The sequence below is a fragment of the Oncorhynchus kisutch genome, linkage group LG10 (genome assembly GCF_002021735.2).
Source record: "Oncorhynchus kisutch isolate 150728-3 linkage group LG10, Okis_V2, whole genome shotgun sequence".
In the NCBI taxonomy this organism is placed as follows: domain Eukaryota; kingdom Metazoa; phylum Chordata; class Actinopteri; order Salmoniformes; family Salmonidae; genus Oncorhynchus; species Oncorhynchus kisutch.
Window position 1 is genome coordinate 10,012,812 of NC_034183.2, and position 23,291 is coordinate 10,036,102.

General features: G+C 46.6%; 1 protein-coding gene across 1 annotated transcript in view; it reads right to left on the bottom strand.

Annotated features, from left to right (window-relative positions):
• The window catches only part of LOC109897716 (DENN domain-containing protein 5B), a 38,970-nt gene that overhangs the window by 13,831 nt on the left and 1,848 nt on the right, over positions 1–23,291 (bottom strand). Inside the window, exons 2-11 of the mRNA XM_020492250.2 lie at positions 14,095–14,204; positions 12,120–12,834; positions 11,413–11,600; positions 7,968–8,468; positions 7,539–7,770; positions 5,504–5,654; positions 5,337–5,412; positions 4,872–4,988; positions 1,642–1,794; positions 120–204 (exon numbers count right to left, since the gene is read on the bottom strand). Of these exons, the coding sequence (XP_020347839.2) occupies positions 120–204; positions 1,642–1,794; positions 4,872–4,988; positions 5,337–5,412; positions 5,504–5,654; positions 7,539–7,770; positions 7,968–8,468; positions 11,413–11,600; positions 12,120–12,834; positions 14,095–14,204 (2,328 nt within the window). The remainder of the gene's footprint in view (positions 1–119; positions 205–1,641; positions 1,795–4,871; positions 4,989–5,336; positions 5,413–5,503; positions 5,655–7,538; positions 7,771–7,967; positions 8,469–11,412; positions 11,601–12,119; positions 12,835–14,094; positions 14,205–23,291) is intronic.

Sequence of the window (23,291 nt, forward strand, 5' to 3'; positions counted from 1 at the left end):
TTCCTAATATCTACTGTCTCCAGCCTGGTCCAACATCTGTTTCTGCTGCATGTCTAATTCCGATGATCATTGTCATCACAAACAGATCTGGGATCAGATTAGTATGCATCTACTCTGACCTGGACATTCGGCATTTGAAGGTGACTCCATCTTCTCCTCGTTGGCCTGGTAGTGGAGCAGGTGGGACCACAGAGCCGACCTCCCCTGGACGGTACAAACACAAATCAACAGCACTCACAAAAGTTTAGGGAAACACACACACACACACACACACACACACACATATATATATATATATATATATACACATACACACATACACATATTTAAGTGTATTGCAGCATGCAGATTGCTAATTTGATGCCACCATTGTTTTGTACTTCCCGGAGACGAAGTCATCATTAGGATGATTATTGCTAATTTGCATGTCTGTTTGAATCCCGGGCTTCAGTGCACTCAGAAAGTATTCCCTTGACCCCCCCCCCCCCCCCCCAACCCCATCTTCACACAATACCCCATAATGACAAAAGTATGGGGGTCATTGTCCTGTTGGAAAGTAAATCTTCGCCCCAGTCTAAGGTTATTTGCACTGAAGCAGGTTCTCATCAAGGATTTGCCTGTATTTGGCTCCATTCATTGTTCCCTCTATCCTTAACCGTCTCCCAGTCGCTGCTGATGAAAAGCATCCCCATAGCATGATGCTGTCACCACCATGCTTCATTGTAGGGATGGTGTTAGATGGATGATGAGCTGGGCCTTGTTCTCTCTAGACATAGCACTTTGCATTCAGGCCAAAGAGTTACCTTTTTGTCTCATCAGACCACAGAATATTTTGCGTTATGCTCGTAGTCTTTCACATGCCTTTTTCCAAACTCCAGGCGTGCGGTCATGTGCCTTTATCTCAGGAGTGGCTTCCGTCTGGACACTCTCCCATTAAGCCCAGAGTGGTGAAGTGCTGTAGAGACTTGTCCTTCTGGCAGGTTCTCCCATCTCAGCCAAGGAACTCTGTAGTTCTGTCAGAGTGGTCATTGGGTTCCTGGTCACCTCCCTGACCAAGGTCCTTCTTGCCTGGTTTCTCAGTTTGGTCGGACGGCCAGCTCTAGGCAGTCTGGGTAGTTAGATTTTTTTTTATTTCCTCATGATGGAGGCCACTGTGCTGTTGGAAACATTCCACACTCTAGAAATTGTTTAATACCCTTCCCCAGATATATGCCTCATTACAATTCTCTCTCGGAGATCTACGGACAGTTCCTTGGACTTCATGGTATAGTTTCTGCTCTGACATGCACTGTCAACTGTGGGACCTTATATAGGCAGGTGTGTGTTTTTCATGTTCAAACAATTTCATTGGCCACAGTTGGACTCCAAATTAAGTTATAGTGACATCAAGGATGATCAAAGGAAAATTGGATGCACCCAAGCGCAATTTGGAGTGTCATGACAAAGGAGCGTGAATTTATTTTCAATCAATTTGTAACATTTCGAAAAACATGTTTTCACTTTGCCATTATGGGGTATTGTGCCTAAATCGGTGAGAAAAAAAACTATTTAATCCATTTTGAATTCAGGCTATAATGTGGAATAAGTCAAGAGTATGAATACTTCTTGCCGTCCGTCTGCCTGCCCATCCATGCGACTAACCTGTTTGAGCTGTAGCCCGTGGCCCCAGGTCCTCTCCAGCAGGTCACAGAGGCTGTGGATCAGTCTGTTCTCCTGCAGGCCTGTAATATTGGCCTCGCCCTGCCCCAGCTCCACACTCTCCTTCCCCATCCTTTCCATCAGCATATGCCTGGTCTGCACCCACACAGAGACACACAATCAGGGTTACATCATAATTCTAACACCTTTCTCCTAACGTGTGCACTTGCACACACTCAGTAATGGATTTCAGGGTTTTAGATCCATGACAAGGAGGAGTGTGTAAGGGCATAGACAGCTTGGCTGACAACGCCACAAAAATAAAGTCATCAACAGGGCCGGAAGCTGAACGGTATGATTCTGGACGGTCAGATAGTTAGCAACAATGACAAGACGCTGCCAAGTGGGGAATTCTAGGTGGCTCGTTGTATCTTGTTATTGATACCATGTCTTTGTTTAGAGGTGTTTTGACTGATTTCATGTCAATGCTAATATGGCTAATTCGCTAGCTAGCTAACCAACCACTAACGTATTTGAGAGACAACAAATGCTCATTGTACCTACCTGGTCCTACCTAGAGTTTATATATTGACACCATATGGATTTGAATGAAAAGCATTTGAATAAAAATGAAAAAGGTGAAAGTAAGAAGCAAAAATAATGTAAAAATAGGCTACATGTCATATTAAAACAGCATTTAAACACTAAATAGGTCAGGAGCCTAAGGAGGAACGAAAATGTATTATTTAGGCTATATTATTTCTATTATTTCAAGGCTATAGCCTACAAAGAAACATTGTGAAGCATTTGCGAGTGCAACACTAGGCTGGTAGGGACATAAAGCTAATTTAAACATGTCGTTGTATAAAATCCTTAGTCTATAAATTGAGCATATAGCCTGTGACTTAGAATGAAATACAAATTAAACGAAAAATGACTTAGTAATTTAATTCATTTTTAGAAACAGGAGTTTGGCCAGTCTCTGGATTCAGGAACATGTGATGGTGCCTGGAGAGCAGGCCATGAGCAGATCATATCCTGTCCACACTTGAGGAGCCACTGGGGATGCTAAACACCCTTTAGGCCACTATTTTATTTTTCCTATAGGTAGGCATAAAGGTTTTTAGGCAAAATAACCCAATCAAAACGGAAGTCTCCTTGAACATCGTCCTTTACTTGTGGATGTTTAATGTAATGTAGCCAGTGTATAACTACCATATCCCACGTGTAGAACAATGGCATCCGGTCTGTAACCTAATAGTTAGCACCATAACAGCAGGTAGCATCCAGTCTGTAACCTAATAGTTTAGCACCATAACAGCAGGTAGCATCCGGTCTGTAACCTAATAGTTTAGCACCATAACAGCAGGTAGCATCCAGTCTGTAACCTAATAGTTTAGCACCATAACAGCAGGTAGCATCCGGTCTGTAACCTAATAGTTTAGCACCATAACAGCAGGTAGCATCCAGTCTGTAACCTAATAGTTTAGCACCATAACAGCAGGTAGAATCCGGTCTGTAACCTAGTTTAGCACCATAACAGCAGGTAGCATCCAGGACTTGTGTTTCGAACACACCGACAGCGTTATTTCATTTTGGGCCACCAGAATGATTCATTTCCAGTGAAACGCTGCGTTTGCCTCGCAACAATGCGTTGCAGAGGCAGTTGCAGTACGTTCGGCGTTGTGCATACTGTTAGCAGTTGATGTTACTCTCCAATAACACAGACCCCAAAGAAAATCAGGGGGAGGAAAATAGGTTTATTCAAAGAGGACATATTATGCAAGGAGGTAGATGGTCATGCTCCCTGCCCTCAGTGATTATCCCCACAGAACAAAGAAACAGGATGTCATTTATAACCCCCCCACCCTAAGCCTGACCAATTAGAAGTCCTTGCAGTCCAACTGGGCCAATTACCAAATAACAAGTGTGCTGCTCCAGACTCAGACCAATGAAAACATAGCACACCTAGCTATGAGTTCAGGACTGACATTCTAAACAGATGTTGAACTGATAATCAACTGTTTCCATTGATTGTTATTTCTAGTCTTCTCCATTGTGTATTTATCTTCAACATGTTCTTACAATACGTTGGATTTACAGAACGTAAGCATCAAACTGTATTCGTAGACAGCAAAATCGCTGTTGGTGTGTTCGAAGCCTTACACATAACAGTGGACACTATGTCACCACACTCCCTCTCTTGGTCCTTATCTTGATTTAGAACCTGTGTGTTTCTTCATGAAAATATGTAGCTTACTCCATGACAGTAGCAACAGCAAGGGGCTACAAATGCATGCTGGGGCAGGGATGCCCTGAGCTCCTGAAGTGAGCACTACTGGAGCGGGTGCGAAGACAGACGCTCCAGCCTTTGGGAATCTCGCTCCAGTCAAATTGGGCACGCTCTGCTCACATACTCTGTCCTGGGTGCACGTTTTGGTTTTTGCCCTAACACTACACATCCGATTCAAATAATCAAAGCTTGATGATGAGTTGGTTATTTGAAATGTATTGAGAGGGCAAAAACCAAATCATGCACCCAGGACAGACTGAGAATCCCTGCAATAAACTACAGGTATTACACATCTTGACAGTGCTTCCATCTTGAGGAGAGAATAACGGCACCCACACATTGGTTACCTCTGAAATGGCATCCTTTTCCCAATATAGTGCACTACTGAGGCTTTAGGCAAAAGTGGTAAACTATATAGGGAAAAGGGTGCCAATTTGGGACACAGACAACCATTCGATTTTTAATATGCTGTCTTTACAATCCCGTAAGGGATGGGTTGCCAACTGGGGATTGACACGAAAATTCAGAACAGACTATGGGAGGAGCACAGTACTACATAGAGCCATGGAACTATCAGATAACTGATGCCAGCAGTAGAATCAGGTAAAAATACCCCTTATGGAACAGCGGGGACTGTGAAGAGACACACAAATCTAAGATAAATCAATTTTACATCTCACTAAGATGTTTGGTGCAGTATTTATCAATATAACAATTTGCATGAAAACAAGTTGTCTCTTATTGAATCCCTACTGTTGACCAATCACTGACAAAGGGGTGTAGACTTCTGCCCCGAATAGGCTGGCCTCCCGAAGAAAATTAAAAAAGTGCCCGAACAGCTGAATAAGTCCAAAACTAACAAAAACATCAAAATGTCATCATAATATCTGCACAAACTACTGGCTGGGAAGCATTCGGATGCCTTAAGGAGACCCCTTACCTTCACACGACACTCCCTCAGCAGCCCCTCCACGAACCCACGCTGGGTTTGAGTGACAGCTGAGGGGGAGGGGTCAAGCAGCTTAGACTGGCATAGGATCCTCCCCGGAGAGAACTTCTATTGGATGAACACAGAGAACAACAGCCAATCAGACAATACTAAAGTTGATTCTGAAAACAGCCAATAACTACTTTCCTGGCCAAGCCCCTACCCATCCTGGGTTTGTAGATCAGACAGAAACAGAGGCACTACCTGGACTTGTTCAATAAGGAACATTTTCTTTTTCCCCCGTTACAAATAGTTGTTTTATAAATGTTTTCCATCGTGTGCCCTTATGAACACGGCCCAGAAGGCAGAATGGTGTTCACACAAAGAAAGGTAAAGGCATTACAATATTGTTTACATCAGGTATGGGAAATGGGCTAGAGGTCGATTTGGGACTATATAACTAAAGCAGGCATTTACCTCTCTCTGGTCATTGTCCAGTCCTGAGGTGGTCTCAGTTGTCACTGGTCTCTTAGGGATGTAACGACTTGACCACCTGCACAGACACAATGTACGGTTTGTGTAGATAATTTGTGTGTGTAGGTAATTGTTGTGTACGTGTGTATATATGGGCGTGTGTTACTTACTTGTTGGTGTGGTGTCCCTGTGCCAATACATCAGCCTGTAGCCTGGGGAAGCAGCCCTGTTGGTGTCGGCCCTGGCCAATCCTCATGTCCAACAGGTGGGGGTGGATGGCCGTGTGGTCAGCCTTAAGCAGCCTGCGCTCCATGGCCTGGACTGGGAACCAGAGGATAATAGAGGTGGGGGATGTGAGTGGGGCCTACTGGAGAAGGCTGTAGGAGAGGCAGCCTCTAGTAACCTTTTCACACTAGTGTGCTGACCCAAGCCATTCTGTGCTGCCTGATATTTTCCTGTCACAGAGGCAATTCCATGATAACGGAATTACGCCGAATACCCATTGTCATTTCCAGGAACTATGCTGGATATGTAACCAGGCCAGCGCAGTAATACCAGCCATTTAGCAGACTCCGTTATCCAAAGCAACTTATATTCATGTATTTTTGTATGGGGTTGCCCCAGCGGGAATCAAACCCACAATCCAGACTTTGCAAGTGCCATGCTCTACCAATTGAGCCATACAGGACTCTGCTCAATAGTGAACTTTCTACATCATGTTCATTTCTACATTCTCATTCCTCTGCAGTCCGATATCGAAGGACCATTTGTATAAGCCTCCTTTCAAATCCAGAGTTGTAGATACAACGTCATACTGCATGTCTAATCTGGAAAGCTCTTTGTGCAGAAACAAGGTCATGTGTTGTCGTGATGTGGAAGTGGATCCCTATCTGGTTTGCTTTAAAAATCCCACATTGCTGGGAAACACGGAGGGAGAGGAACGATTAAAACAGAGACTGGAGCAGACTTCGTGGTGCAGTCTCTGCAGAGCGCTTGGCAGAACTTCAAAGCTGAGAGTCTCATTATAGGGACACAATGTACTGTTTTCCTCCTCATGTGCTACTTATCCCCCCCCCCCTCCAATACTCCACCCCTCTAGTATTCCCCATCCCCATCCCCTTCTCCCCCATTCATCTTTTTATACCTCTTACCATCAATGCCTCTTATTCCCTTCTCTCTCACTTTCTCCCCCTCTCGTGTCTACCTTTTCATTCTCTCAGATTGATACTGAACTCCCTTTCCCCAGAACAGAATATTCCCCATCCCTCTCATGTTCTGGCATTCTACGGTGCTCTGGCATTCTACGGTGCTCTGGCATTCTACGGTGCTCTGGCATTCTACGGTGCTCTGGCATTCTACGGTGCTCTGGCATTCTACGGTGCTCTGGCATTCTACGGTGCTCTGGCATTCTACGGTGCTCTGGCATTCTACGGTGTTCTGGCATTCTACGGTGTTCTGGCATTCTACGGTGCTCTGGCATTCTACGGTGCTCTGGCATTCTACGGTGCTCTGGCATTCTACGGTGCTCTGGCATTCTACGGTGCTCTGGCATTCTACGGTGCTCTGGCATTCTACGGTGCTCTGGCATTCTACGGTGCTCTGGCATTCTACAGTGCTCTGGCACAGTTTTTCCTCCTTTGTTTCTCTCTTCAGTGGAACTGAGGGAATATAGGAAGTAGAAAGAAAGAAAATGACATGACATACAATGTGTGTTCTGTGGTTTTGGAGACGCTTGCATCCTCAGATAATCCCTGCCTCCCAATGCCCTCCATGCAAGCGGTCCCCAGTTTCCTTGAGGGCCAGGGTCAGGGGGCCGGAGCATAGTCAAATAATTTTTACACTGAAAATTGACAGCAAGACCCCCAAACATACATAGTATTTGACAAACAGAATTTCAGTATTTTTTTGCTCAGAAAACATGGGGGCCGAATAGAATCACCCACAGGCCACTTATTGGAGAACCCTGCTCTATGCTTTGGACAAAGAACAAACAGAACATGTTCATCAGGCAACAAACCCCCCCCCCCCCAAAAAAAGTGGCCTGAAACAGTGATCTAAACTTGTCCAATAAGAAGCACTCATTGTGGTGTACAAAAGTTATTCTTTATTCTGTTGTGTTCCCTAACAACCACATGCAGTAATAATGGGAAATATTGAATGAGTACTACTGTAGCCTCCCCTGAATCCAGTTTCTCCTGAACCCACCTGACTCATGGAGCACTGTGCACTTCCTGTAGAGCCGGTTACCAGGATCGTCCTCCAACGTGTTGTAGAGGCGCTCCCTCTCCAAGCGCCTGTCGAACACACGCTGCAGTGGCTCCTGGTCTGCCCAGCGAGACAACACCTTGCTGTCTACGAACGATGAAAACATGGCCGTCTCCAGGAACCGAGACAGGAAGTGTAGGTGTGTGGTGGGCTGCGCCGACAGGAAAGAGCCCTGGGGATAGACAAACGCACAAGTACACAAAATGTTAACACTTCACTTAAAATCACTAACAGTGGTAGAATATTGCTTGTATCCTGAATGACAGCTTCCTGTCCATGCATGTTGGATTGCTGACTGAAGGAGTAGGCTATGGATAGGAGAGTCTATGGTATTCATTCAGTGAATGATTGTTGATCGATCTTCATTACCTTATCAAAGTTGCTCGTTCCCTCACGGTTGCCCAGCCAGGACTCCAGGTCGGAAGCGCTGTGGATCACAAACTCTTCGTACCTCCCGAACATGGAGGTGAAACGCCCCGCGAACACCTCCCTCAGCTGCACGTTCATCTTGGCTGCCTTCAGCTCCTCCTCTTCCTCCTCAAACGCCCGTCCCAGCGTCTTCCCTCCCGCCATCCCCCCTCCTCCACACCTCCTGGCCAGTGCCTGCAGTCGTTCCAGCACGGCCAACTCCTCCCCTCCCAGGTTCCCGTTGCGCCGGTCTTCCATCAGGTCCTCCAGGACGAGGCTGCTGAGGCAGGGGGGAGCGGCAGGGGCGGGCTTGGTGGTTGTAGAGCCCCCGTATGGCTGGAGGCCAAAGCGCAGCAGCACCTCGTTCACTTCCTGGATGAGCTCCAGCTGGTCTGGGAAGAGGGGCAGGTCCTCGGGTGGATCCACACGGTGATTGTCAATGTCCACGAAGCACAGATTGGACTGGAGAGGGGGATGGGAAGGCAACAGTAAATGTAAAAATCTGTTTAATTATCATTATCAAATAAAGGGACCTTTCACAAAGTGTGCACATGCAAACTCCCCATCATGGATTTAGCAGTTAAGGATTGGCTGGAGGGAGTTTCCATCATTGCTATATCTCAGACAGAGAGTGTGCAAGTGCACACTTTGGGAGAAGGCTGTGGAATCCTTGTTAAAATGTTCAATAAGGGAACACAGACCCATCCTGGCAGAGTGGCACAACAAGCAACTCTTCTTCATGTAGATAATTCAGACTGTACAGAGGTCATTACCACTGATAACATTAGGGCCAAGTATGCAAACATCCCATTAAGATCAGAGATTTAACTATGCTCGTTGACATTAGAACACAATTAGATGTACATATCCTGGTCCCATAGGTCTTTGTGCTGTATAGCCAACTGTCCAAACAGATCTGGGACTATCACCTCATTCACAGACACACATTTTTTTATAAATACAAAACCAGTCAGAAAAATGAGTCGACCTCTGGAGAGAAGCCGAGCAAGCACTAGCCTGGCACATAGAACTACGTCAGACACTGACACCAAACCCTATTCAACAGGATTGACAGTGTGCTCTGCAGGAAGTTTTTTTTTTTTACCTCATGTGATGACCGATTCATACAGACTACCATTTGTTTACAATTCTACTTTAAAGGCCCACTCCTCAACTTGAAAAACAACAAGACAGAGATATTCTTTAAGAACGGGCATGACAATGGGTATCATTCATTTAAGTTGTCAAACATATCGTAGAATGTGCCTTTAAAGGATGATGTGATTCAAATGCGTCCCTGCTCCCCTTCTCATGGCAAAGGCGACAAACCCTCTATGATAACCCCCCACCTCGCAGTATGGTGACCCCCCCCCCCACCTCGCAGTATGGTGCCCCCCCCCCCCACACCTCGCAGTATGGTGACCCCCCCCCCCCACCTCGCAGTATGGTGACCCCCCCCCCCACCTCGCAGTATGGTGACCCCCCCCCCCCTACCTCGCATTACTGGTGACCCCCCCCCCACCTCGCAGTATGGTGACCCCCCCCCCACCTCGCAGTATGGTGACCCCCCCCCCCACCTCGCAGTATGGTGACCCAATTCACCATGACAAAATCTGGGAACATTCCACTGTGATGCATCAGATAAATTCCATTAAAACAAATCTGTGCCGTTTAAAAAGCCTCGTCTTCGGGTAAGGAAAAAAAAAATATATATATATATATATATTATTCCATCCTGCTGGTGTATTTATGGGACAACTCTACCACTTCAAAGAAAACTCCTTGTGTTGTATCCTAAATGGCATCCTATTCCCCCTACATAAAGCCCTATGGGTCCTGGTCAAAAGTAGTGCACTATATAGGGAATAGGACCTCATTTGAGATGCACAACCCTAGCAAAACGCTTATACAGCATGGTGTGATTTGGGGAGAAGTGTAGGAGATCGCCTGAGGAGATGTGTGAATCTCTATATTTCGTCAGCACCGGAGAGCAGGGGGATATTAATATGCAAACAGAATAGGATTCATTTGTACAGGCACTGCAAGAATGCAGTAAATGTTACAAGGCTCTTTAACCGTCCGTTACAAGGCTCTTTAACCGTCCGTTACAAGGCTCTTTAACCGTCCGTTACAAGGCTCTTTAACCGTCCGTTACAAGGCTCTTTAACCGTCCGTTACAAGGCTCTTTAACCGTCCGTTACAAGGCTCTTTAACCGTCCGTTACAAGGCTCTTTAACCGTCCGTTACAAGGCTCTTTAACCGTCCGTTACAAGGCTCTTTAACCGTCCGTTACAAGGCTCTTTATCCATCCGTTACAAGGCTCTTTAACCGTCCGTTTACAAGGCTCTTTAACCGTCCGTTTACAAGGCTCTTTAACCGTCCGTTGCAAGGCTCTTTAACCGTCCGTTGCAAGGCTCTTTAACCGTCAGTTGCAAGGCTCTTTAACCGTCCGTTGCAAGGCTCTTTAACCGTCCGTTGCAAGGCTCTTTAACCGTCCGTTGCAAGGCTCTTTAACCGTCCGTTGCAAGGCTCTTTAACCGTCCGTTGCAAGGCTCTTTAACCGTCCGTTGCAAGGCTCTTTAACCGTCCGTTGCAAGGCTCTTTAACCGTCCGTTGCAAGGCTCTTTAACCGTCCGTTGCAAGGCTCTTTAACCGTCCGTTGCAAGGCTCTTTAACCGTCCGTTGCAAGGCTCTTTAACCGTCCGTTACAAGGCTCTTTAACCGTCCGTTACAAGGCTCTTTAACCGTCCGTTACAAGGCTCTTTAACCGTCCGTTACAAGGCTCTTTAACAGTCCGTTACAAGGCTCTTTAACCGTCCGTTACAAGGCTCTAACCGTCCGTTACAAGGCTCTTTAACCGTCCGTTACAAGGCTCTTTAACCGTCCGTTACAAGGCTCTTTAACCGTCCGTTACAAGGCTCTTTAACCGTCCGTTACAACGCGTACTGGAATGCCTGTTATTAGAATGACTGAGTGTACAATAGACTGCTGGAAAGCATGTTGGAATGTTTTGCAAGGTCAGTGAATGCCTGTCAAAATGTGTATCACAATGCCTACTGGAAAGCTATAGAGAATGAATTAAAATGCTTCTAATTCCATGTGGTAAGGCCAATTTTAAAAATGGGATTCAATAGTGGATTTAAAACTCACTAGGTATATGGATTCAGCTAACCTATTGTTAATAGAGCAATAGGAACTTAGGAATGAGTGGCAACATCGTTTGTCCTACTGCATCGCAAGTGCAATACATTTATCACTCCTTCTTGGTCAGGTGGTTATTAAAGAAGAGAATGTGTTCACAATAAGCCAACTGGTTAAATAAAGCCATTTTGAGGATAAAAGTGCCATTACATGGCTACAGTCCCAAACACAGATGACTAAGTGCCATGCCATTCTAATACTGTACCTCATTGGACAGCTCCAGAGTGGAGCGTTGGGCGCCGTCCCTCCTCTGGATGCCCATGAGGAAGGGCACTGGTGCATCCAGGAGGTGGTGCAGGGGAGCGGGCAGGAGGGGCAGGTAGATATGCTGCCACTGGAACGGAAACAGCAGGGTGGTGATGCCCTCTGCCACAGTCATCAACCGCTGGTAGTCTGGAGACAGAGAGATGGAAAGACGGAGGGAATTGGACCGCAGGTGTACTAATGTGTTGTATTGTTGTGAAGTTGTTGTCGTCAACCTTTTGATAGTATGAGAGACCGAGACGGAGGGGGGAGATTTTAAATTGTTGCTGATTTGAGGAATTTGACCCTGGTGGTACTCATATCATGGATACATGTGTTGCATTCTGTAGTCTGAATCTCAAAAGTGTGCAGTCATACAGTCACCACCATGGACTAGTGTTGGGTTTCCAAACCCCAGTCCTCCAGTACCCCGAACAGCACACGTTGTTGTAGCCCCAGACAAACTCATCTGAGGGCTTGATTATTAGTTGAATCAGGGGAGTTTGTCTGGGGCTACAACAACGTGTGCTGTTCGGGGTACAACTCCAGTACCGATCTAATATGTTAAAGTGCATGATGGGAATTGAACATGTTTAGAGTGAAGGTTAGAAAAAAAAAACCTAGGTTGTTGATCTTTCAGCAAACGCTGCCTGGTCCTTTGGTCCTCACCTTGTGAGTAAAGCAGGATCTGGGTCTCCAGCAGCACAGAGGTAAGCAGTCTCACCAGGTTCTCCACCCCCAGCAGAGAGAAGGCCTCTCCCAGTGGGTAGTCCCCCAGCGGGAGCTCCTCTGGGCCGGGCTGCTGGCACACGATGGGCCCCTGGACCCCGTGGAACCGGAGCGACCGACCAGGTGGCGGCGCGGGCACCTCATACAGGATGTTGTGGATGTAGCTCTCTAGGGGCAGCGGCGGGGCGGCGTGCGATGTCACCGCCTGGTGCAGCTGGGACAGGAAATGGCGGGCGGCGAGGAGAAAGGGGAGGGGCGTCAGGAGGCAGAGGGCCTTGGAGACATACAGGGTGTCCCGGGCCGGCTGGAAGGAACCCACTGTGCAGCCCAAACAAGCCAACAGGGGACGCTCTACCAGGGAAGCAGCATCCGACTCGTCCAGGCTGCTCACCAGAGAGTCCATGCTGGATGTGGAGGGGGAGGAGGCGGAGGAGGTAGAGCGGGATGAAGAAGAGGTGGAGTGATGCTCGACGTGGTGCATCTGATGGAGGGTCTGCATCGCCGCGGTGATCTGGGCGCTCGTCACCTCCTCGTAGTACATGTGCACAAAGCCGTAGGAGTGTGTGCCGTCATCCCGAGCGACCGTGAAGGAGTGGAAGCGGGAGTCGCGCCTGTCTGTCTGACTACGGAATGACAAGCCTCTTGGCATGCAGAGCTGGGGAAAGAGAGAGAGAGAGATGAGGATGGAGTATCGAGAGAGATGGAAAAAAAACATTTAAGATGAGTGAGGAAGGAGGATGAAGAGGTGGTGGGCGAGAGATATGGACAGAATAGTTGGGATGTTTTAGAGGACATAGCAGAGGAACAAAGGAGAAAAGGTAGAGAGTGGTAGGAGGATGTGAAGAGGGAAAATATAGAAAGAATGACTGTGTCAACTGCCTTCAATAACATGTCCTTTTATCAAACACACAAGGAATTATGGACAGGGATGAGGGGTCAAATCATTCTGAAGAGACTCCCTTCTGACAAATAACATTGAAGACTAGCAGGGGGGGTTTTAAAGAAAGAGGGCCCTTATTTGCCTCCCGAGTGGAGCAGCTGTTTCAGGCACTACATCACAGTACTTGAGGTGTCACTACAGACACGATTTCGATCCCGGACTGTCACAGCCGGCCGCGACCGGGAGACCCATGAGCCGACACACAAGTTGTGTAAAAGTCGTTAAAATAAAGGACAAAGGGGTCTTGTTTGTGGAGAGAGTCAGAGCTGAGAGCTGAGCTGAGCTCCATGAAAAGGTGCTCTATCCATCTGTTACAAAGTACTTCAGTGTCTGTGCACACAACAGGCGTCAGCTTCATGAAAAAGTAACATTTGTTTATTGGTTCATTTAAAATGAGATGCTGTGGAGTTCCTGCCTAGTGCTTTCATTATCCAGACAAGAATGTGCCATTAAACAACTTATTTTATTATTGAAATGCCACATTGAAAGAAACTAATGTCTCAAAGATGCTTATTAAAAATTATAACACTTGAAACAGAAAATATTCTCATTTGCAAAAAAGAGAAATGCATTGTGGTACTGGAGAACAAAACAAAGAAGTGTTGTCACAGCAGTTCCAAACAATCAGCTTTTTGTTTATTACTTTCAATTGGTTACTAATTACTAATTTACACTGACAGATTTGCGACAACATTGTTAAACCCCAAAAACGTACATTAACAAAACAATAGTGCACAAACCGATAAAGTCCCCTATTATGTGTAACAGAATACAACAGAATGTCCACAATAAGCTGTACAGTAATTTAACATGACACACGTTGTAATGAATGCAATAAATGAAGCTGTTTTCACATGGACACATTACAACCATCTCTAGAAAGGGCTAAAACTTTCTAAATGCCATAAAAATAACGACTTAACCCTCTTCCCGGTATATAAGTTCTCTAAACGTATCGTAGCTCCACTGTCTTACCATGTTGACTGCATCTCTGTTGAAGGGACTCCTGTCTGTGCTCTCAGGGTAGTGGGCCAGAACCTTGGACCTGAAGGACCTCCGGATGGGGCTCTGCTCAAAGCTCTCACCTAGCAAAGAGATGAGAAGACGGACAGATGTTGAAATAGAGAGGGAGGGTAGAGAAAGAAAGAGTCAGCGTTGCAATACTGACACAGACAAAATCAGAGGGACAAGTGACCTTCATCGCCGCACTGAATTCTTAATAAGGGGACATGGTGGAGAACACTGTGGTTACCAGACAGGGTTTTAATATCAGAGACAGCACAACGTTTACCCTTCATTTGACACCAGCGAAAAACCATGCATGTCTTTAATCCCTTTATTGAACTAGAGGTGAGATTGTAGAGGGTCGAGACAGAAGCAGTGAGACCAGAGCAGGATCTTAAGGTAGCCCGCTAGCCATTTTCAGACAGGGCTAGTAGAAAATGTGGTCCTACTGTGAAGATGGGAAGCCCTGGGAGACCCAGATCACAACCACAGCAGCTGCCGCACCCTCCATCCCCTCACGCCGCACCCTCCATCCCCTCACGCCGCACCCTCCATCCCCTCACGCTGAAAATGAGTAAAGGTTGTAGAAGCAGGAGCAATGCACAGAATGGATCCAAAATTAACGGTTTACAGTACATGCTGAACCTGGGGTCTGATAAAAAATAAAATAAAAAGATTATCCTGGCACTGAAGAGAAGGAAATAATTCCTTTAAAAAAATTAGAGGCCGTTTGAGTGCGTCACCAGTGACATGCACTTCCTCTGACCTTGATGTATTACCTTGTCTGCCTGATGCATCTCCTGCCTCTCACTGTCCCCTGTGTCAGCTGCCTGATCCACTTACATACAGAGAGCTGTGTGTGTGTGTAATATATATATCCTTGTGGGTACCAGAAAAGTCCCCACTGGGAAAGTAAAACAAGAAATTGTACCAAGTGGGGACATTTCCCATGTCCCAAAGACAAAGACTATTTTAGGCTTACAATTAGGGGTTAGGAAAAATAGTATTTTGAATTGAAATAAGATGTTAGGTCCCCACAAGGATAGTAAAGCATATCCTGTGTATGTAAGACACAGAGAAGTACACTCACTACCTCATTTAAAGCATCACAGTCACTCTCCTTCCCTTGAGTGCACCACTCTTCACAATAATACTCTGCCTGGCATTTGCACACACACACACCAAAACACATCTTGTAATCTAATGCTTTGACGCATATCCACTTATCCAGCCAGATTCCAGCATTCCACCTGCTTCTCCGATGACGCACGGAAAGCCGAGAACAGTAAGGATGCCGAAGGCAAGAGACGGAGCAAAACTGAGAATTGCTTTGCTTTGAATCAGGCTGGTGGGTGGGTAGAAATGAAGGTTTGGCTTTGAATCAGGCTGGTGGGTGGGCAGTAATGAAGGTTGGGCTTTGAATCAGGCTGGTGGGTGGGTAGTAATGAAGGTTGGGCTTTGAATCAGGCTGGTGGGTGGGCAGTAATGAAGGTTGGGCTTTGAATCAGGCTGGTGGGTGGGCAGTAATGAAGGTTGGGCTTTGAATCAGGCTGGTGGGTGGGCAGTAATGAAGGTTGGGCTTTGAATCAGGCTGGTGGGTGGGCAGTAATGAAGGTTGGGCTTTGAATCAGGCTGGTGGGTGGGCAGTAATGAAGGTTGGGCTTTGAATCAGGCTGGTGGGTGGGCAGTAATGAAGGTTGGGCTTTGAATCAGGCTGGTGGGTGGGCAGTAATGAAGGTTGGGCTTTGAATCAGGCTGGTGGGTGGCTAGTAATGAAGGTTGGGCTTTGAATCAGGCTGGTGGGTGGCTAGTAATGAAGGTTGGGCTTTGAATCAGGCTGGTGGGTGGGCAGTAATGAAGGTTGGGCTTTGAATCAGGCTGGTGGGTGGGCAGTAATGAAGGTTAGGTGCTAGGAAGAAAATAAAAAACTTCCTGAAATGCAGGACTACCTGAAATTGTCCAAAAAAGACACGCTTGTATTCGCTGTCCATTGCATAACGATCTGCTACTGTGTGTGCACTACTGAATACGACTCTGGTGGGTGGGTTGTGCCCATGCAATGTTATGAGAACAGGGCAGCCATGTAGGATATCAGTATGATAAGGAAGAGATTCAGAGCTGGTATTAAAAACGACACCATCTTGCCGAGTGTTGTACCGTACCGATTCTCTATTTGATTTTAAATCAAGGGACACGGCATGCAGATATGTGATGAGTCATCACAGTGTGGTCTTTGTGTTTATCTACCAGGCCTTGATCTTCCTCAGGGCCTCGTCGTCAAGAAGAGAACGATGTCTGGTTGCCATGGTAGCCATCTCCGCTGGCGTTACGGTTATCATGGCCTTGAAGAAGCCAGTCATCAGCTGATGCAATTAGTTGGGTGAACACACACACAGTGTGAAAGCTATTTAACCCAAACCATGCCTGGGATTGTTATTTGGGTTTCACTGCTCAGTGCTCATGTGGACTCGCTGAACCGGTTCTTCTAATGCCTTACCATGACCCATTTAAAAACACAAGCACTTGAAATGAATACCTTCCAGAGTGTTGTGTCAGAGATGGAAGTCAAATATTAGGAAGTTGCTGACCACATTAAAATGAAAGATTTTAAGGAGACAAAGAAAGAGAGAAATGGAGAGTGGGGAAGAGAGAAAAAAAACAGTAGGAGGCGAGGGGGTTCAACTGACAGAAAGAGAAGTGGGATGGAGAGCTGATAGGAAGAGGGAGATAACAGGAGAGCCGTAGGAAGAGGGAGATAACAGGAGAGCCGTAGGAAGAGGGAGATAACAGGAGAGATGTAGGAAGAGGGAGATAACAGGAGAGATGTAGGAAGAGGGAGATAACAGGAGAGATGTAGGAAGAGGGAGATAACAGGAGAGATGTAGGAAGAGGGAGATAACAGGAGAGATGTAGGAAGAGGGAGATAACAGGAGAGATGTAGGAAGAGGGAGATAACAGGAGAGATGTAGGAAGAGGGAGATAACAGGAGAGATGGTGAAGCAGGGAGCAAGGGTGGCTTGTTATGGTTCTGTGGATGGAAGATTAAAACAGTGCCCGGTTAGGCTGTGACACGAAATCAGCTCAGCCCACTCCAGAGAGACTGCAACAGATCTGCTGGCTGGGGTAACAATACCGAAACGCATTTAACCCTTCATGAAGTAACACCAGCAAAAGCAAGATTCTCCTACGTACATGTCTGCTCACACCACTTCTGCCACAAGGGATCAGTGATTACTCAGAGGAAGGAAGGAGAAAAGATAGAAAGAATGAAGGATGAAGTGAATTCGCGTCAGAAGAGGGCCTCAGTCTCACAGTTCCACTCCAGACACTGCAACGTCACCCAGACACTGCAACGTCCCCGTCACCCAGACACTGCAACGTCACCCAGACACTGCAACGTCCCCGTCACCCAGACAGTGCAACGTCCCCGTAACGCAGACACTGCAACGTCCCCGTAACCCAGACACTGCAACGTCCCCGTAACCCAGACACTGCAACGTCCCCCAGACAGTGCAACGTCCCCGTCACCCAGACACTGCAACGTCCCCGTCACCCAGACACTGCAACGTCCCCGTCACCCAGACACTGCAACGTCCCCGTCACCCAGACACTGCAACGTCACCCAGACACTGCAACGTCACCCAGACACTGCAACGTCACCGTCCCCCAGACACTGCAACGTCACCGTCCCCCAGACACTGCAACGTCCCCCAGACACTGCAACGTCACCATCCCCCAGACACTGCAACGTCCCTCAGACACTGCAACGTCACCATCCCCCAGACACTGCAACGTCCCTCAGACACTGCAACGTCACCATCCCCCAGACACTGCAACGTCCCTCAGACACTGCAACGTCACCCAGTCACGTCACCCAGACACTGCAACGTCACCGTCCCCCAGACACTGCAACGTCACCGTCACCCAGACACTGCAACGTCACCGTCACCCAGACACTGCAACGTCACCGTCACCCAGACACTGCAACGTCACCGTCACCCAGACACTGCAACGTCACCGTCACCCAGACACTGCAACGTCACCGTCACCCAGACACTGCGCGGAATCTCAACACCACAGGATCCCACTCGAGCATGGCTGGATTTCTCAATGGGCGTTTAGTCAGAGTCACGACAGTACTCAGCCTCAGTAAGAGGACCATGTTATGCCACATATTACCATTTCATTATCAAACTGGAGTCTTTTTCAGAAAAGACTTTAGAATAAAACTAAAATGGGAAGGCAGTAACAGACCTTGTCCAATAAAAAAAAATGGCTCAACTTGGTTTGTTGAGAAACATTTTAAAACATTTTGATATGGTGTGCTCTAATGAATATTGCTGATTGATCACAGGATGACATCTGGTTTTCATTGGTCTATAGATGTCATGTTTGAAGATTCCAAACGCATACAATTTCATAGGATCCTAGTAGGCTTACTGACTGTTAAACACCCAGTTCTCATACAGCAGATATACAGACAGAGGAGGGATCGGACACCTAAAGACGATGAAACAGCGGACATATTTAAACGTATGATTAACAGTCATGCACAGCTTTTCATCCTTCAAACAGACAGACAGAGACAGAGAGACAGGGATGACTGGATGAGTGAGAAGATTTCATCCTTGCCTAACTCAATTGCTCCACCACATTCAATTCATCATACCCTTGGATGGGCAGATGAGGAGGATGAGGAGAACGAGAGAGATGGAGGTGGGTTGAGAGATGAAACGACAGAATGAGCAGACACGGTCTCTCATTCAATGAGCAGACACGGTCTCTCATTCAATGAGCAGACACGGTCTCTCATTCAATGAGCAGACACGGTCTCTCATTCAATGAGCAGACACGGTCTCTCATTCAATGAACAGACACTGCCTCAATTACAAGATCCTCCTACGTCTGTCTCCTGGTTGAATAAATGTAGCAGATGTGGTTTGCCGAACTATGCTTTCTCAAATTATATCTAACCTTGCCCCCAGACTGGAAGACAAGGCTTTCGCACAGAGGGATAACACATTCTTCAGAACGGAGGACTCAGGTTTGATCATTGATTGGTTCCAGAAGCAACCAAGAGTTCACAAGATAAAAATGTTAGTCACCAGCCTTTCATATTCAATTGTATGAAACATAGCCTAAATCGGACTTCAGTCCATCCTTGTCTTCCTGTTTGCGACATTTCAGCATCCCTGACCATTCCACTGTGGTTCCCGTCTGACACCGATGTCATTCCCTGTGAGAGTCACCCGTCCGTTTGGAGCCGGGAGCTGAAACCATGGCGACCCGGCATTCCAGCCGGGAACATCATGTGAAATTTGATTAGGGCTGCAGAAACAGAGGCATCTATTGAGGGGCCAACAAGAGAAGATTGTTTCTTTCAAGTCACTCTCCATTTACAAAACACACATGAAAATAAGACATCTCTCAAAAAAGACATTCATCATCGACAGATATGCAGACACACACACCCCTCAAAGCAACACATCTATCTACCGACACACACAAATCCATGAAAGGCAGTGCTGCCTTGCTGCAGCAGAGATTAGTATGACCTGATGTTACATAAGCAGACAGGTGAAGGCCAGATCCACTAGCAGCAGCAACCCCCCCCCCGTCCTTTCCTTTTCACTGACAAACCTGATAAGGTGATCCTCAGCAGGGGGTGTTGTGAATGTGAGGGGGTGTAAAAGGGTAGGGTTTTTCACATCCTGACACAAACACCAGGCTAGATAGGATGTATGACGACAGTCTTGGAGGGTTAAATGTGTCCGGTTACCACCCCACCATGTTCCCTGGAGACCTATTCTACAGAGGACATTCTGCCTTGGATGCTCAGTCCCCTGTCCTGTCCTTCTCCCCCACCTCCATAAAGAATATAGGGTGTGACTGTGTGTTCTGTGAATTTCACAATGACAGAGAGCCAGTGGGAAGATGGTGCAGATTGTTCTATTCTGAATAACGCATTCCTTGCCTCTTCCTCACTTGGGACTTAATATGGAGAATCCAGTATACCAGAGCTTGCAATATACAATTTACACACCACAGGGATTCTTTCCCAGCCCCCTCCCTTTGTGCATGACAAGTAATTTTTCCAACAATTGTTTACAGACAGATTATTTCACTGCATTACAATTCCAGTGGGTCAGAAGTGTACATACACTAAGTTAACTCCGCCTTTAAACAGCTTGGAAAATTCCATAAAATTATGTAATGGTTTTAGAAGCTTCTGATTTCCAATTTCCAAACACCTGAAGGTATCACGTTCATCTGTACAAACACTAGTAGGCAAGTATAAACACCATGGGACCACGCAGCGGTCATAGCGCTTAGGAAGGAGACGAGTTCTGTCTTCTAGCAATTAACGTACTTTGGTGCGAAAAATGCAAATCAATCCCAGAACAACAGCAAAGGACCTTGTGAAGATGCTGGAGAAAACAGCTACAAAAGTATCTATATCCACAGTAAAACGAGACCTATGTCAACATAACCTGAAAGGCCGCTCAGCAAGGAAGAAGCCACTGCTCCAAAATCGCCATAAAAAAGCCAGACTACGGTTTGCAACTGCACATGTGGACAAAGATCGTACTTTTTTGAGAAATGTCCTCTGGTCTGATGAAACTAAAAATCTAACTGTTTGGCCATAATGACCATCGTTATGTTTAGAGGAAAAAGGGGGATGCTTGCAAGCCAAAGAACACCATCCCAACCGTGAAGCACGGGGGTTGCAGCATCATGTTGTGGGGGTGATTTTCTACAGGAGAGACTGGTGCACTTCACAAAATATATGGCATTATGAGGAGGTAAAATTATGTGGCTACATTGAAGCAACATCTCAAGACATCAGTCAGGAAGTTAAAGCTTGGTCGCAAATGGGTCGTCCAAATGGACAATGACCCCAAGCATACTTCCAAAGTTGTGGCAAAATGGCTTAAGGACAACAAAGTCAAGGTATTGGAGTGGCCTTCACAAAGCCCTGACTTCAATCCTATAGAAAATTTGTGGGAAGAACTGAAAAAAGTGTGTGCGAGCAAAGAGGCCTACAAACCTGACTTAGTTACACCAGCTGTCATTAGGAACGGGCCAAAATTCACCCAACTTATTGTGGGAAGTGTGTGGAAGGCTACCCAAAATGTTTGACCCAAGTTAAACAATTTAAAGGCAATACACTAAATTAGTATTTGGTAGCATGTAAACTTCTGACCCACTGGGAATGTGATGAAAGAAATAAAAGCTGAAATGAATCATTCTAATACTATTCTGACAATTCACATCCTTAAAATAAAGTGGTGATCCTAACTAACCTAAGACAGGGAATTTTTACTAGAGTTAAAATGTCAGGAATTGTGAAAAACTGAGTTTAAATGTATTTGGCTAAGGTGTATGTAAACTTCCGACTTCAACTGTACCTACATACATAATCTCATATTTGGAATGAGAAAGGAGGATTCAAGAAAGCTACACTGAAGACGATTTTCTAAAAGCAGTGGGTGACTGATTACCTAACGATCAACTGCTGGGGGAGAACAAATGGTGGCGATTCAACATTTAAAAGAAAATTAAGATTTAACAGAAAGATATGACTGCCGATATTCTGGTCAGAGCCGATAGGAAGGCCAACCACTGCTTTAGGCATTCATCTTCGCAGTAAGTATTCTCTTAGAGATAATGTCATATAGCTCTGGATGTGACCACTCCCCCCCCCCAGGTTTCAGGCACTACCGCAGCATCACTGTGGTTGACTGTCATGGTCACCATGGCAATCTGACGCCCTCCACCACTGCATCCAGGAGACCGGACCAGAAGAGGCTCCGACAACCACGAAGTAGTTGGCTACAGAAGAAACAGACTGGCAGCCAGGGGAGTGTTCACTACATAGGGAGGTGTTCACTACATAGGGAAGTGTTCACTACATAGGGAAGTGTTCACTACATAGGGAAGTGTTCACTACATAGGGAAGTGTTCACTACATAGGGAAGTGTTCACTACATAGGGTAGTGTTCACTACATAGGGTAGTGTTCACTACATAGGGTAGTGTTCACTACATAGGGTGGTGTTCACTACATAGGGTGGTGTTCACTACATAGGGTGGTGTCCATACCTGTATCGTAATATTTTTTCCATGGCAAAAATGAAAAGACAAAGCAGAGTAAACTATTTGGTCCTTTAAAAACCTGCTGTATGTAAAATAGTGTAGTGTAGCATGGAAAATAAATCAATGTGACATAATGGTAATGATGTTTGTTAACAACATTAGGCTGTTTTCCTAAAGAAGTTAAAACATGAAGTGGATTTGTTTCCTTGCTACGATACTAACGAGTATCGCAATACTGGCATCATCCCAGCCTTAATGGGTATACCGATTCCCTACAGGCACGAAACAGAAGAATCTGAAAAGGAGTCAAATTAACCTGTACCATCTGAACTTGTGAGGTCTAAGGTGGTGCAACGGCGGCAATCTCCTCCCCTGATGATTCCAGTCTCACAGACCACCATCCGCCTCCCCGTCCCATCCTGTTAATCTCCTCCCTTGATGATTCCTCCCAGTCAACTCCTCCCCTGATGATTCCTCCCAGTCAACTCCTCCCCTGATGATTCCTCCCAGTCAACTCCTCCCCTGATGATTCCTCCCAGTCAACTCCTCCCCTGATGATTCCTCCCAGTCATCTCCTCCCCTGATGATTCCTCCCAGTCATCTCCTCCCCTGATGACTCCTCCCAGTCATCTCCTCCCCTGATGACTCCTCCCAGTCATCTCCTCCCCTGATGACTCCTCCCAGTCATCTCCTCCCCTGATGACTCCTCCCAGTCATCTCCTCCCCTGATGACTCCTCCCAGTCATCTCCTCCCCTGATGACTCCTCCCAGTCATCTCCTCCCCTGATGACTCCTCCCAGTCATCTCCTCCCCTGATGACTCCTCCCAGTCATCTCCTCCCCTGATGACTCCTCCCAGTCATCTCCTCCCCTGATGACTCCTCCCAGTCATCTCCTCCCCTGATGACTCCTCCCAGTCATCTCCTCCCCTGATGACTCCTCCCAGTCATCTCCTCCCCTGATGACTCCTCCCAGTCATCTCCTCCCCTGATGACTCCTCCCAGTCATCTCCTCCCTGATGACTCCTCCCAGTCATCTCCTCCCCTGATGACTCCTCCCAGTCATCTCCTCC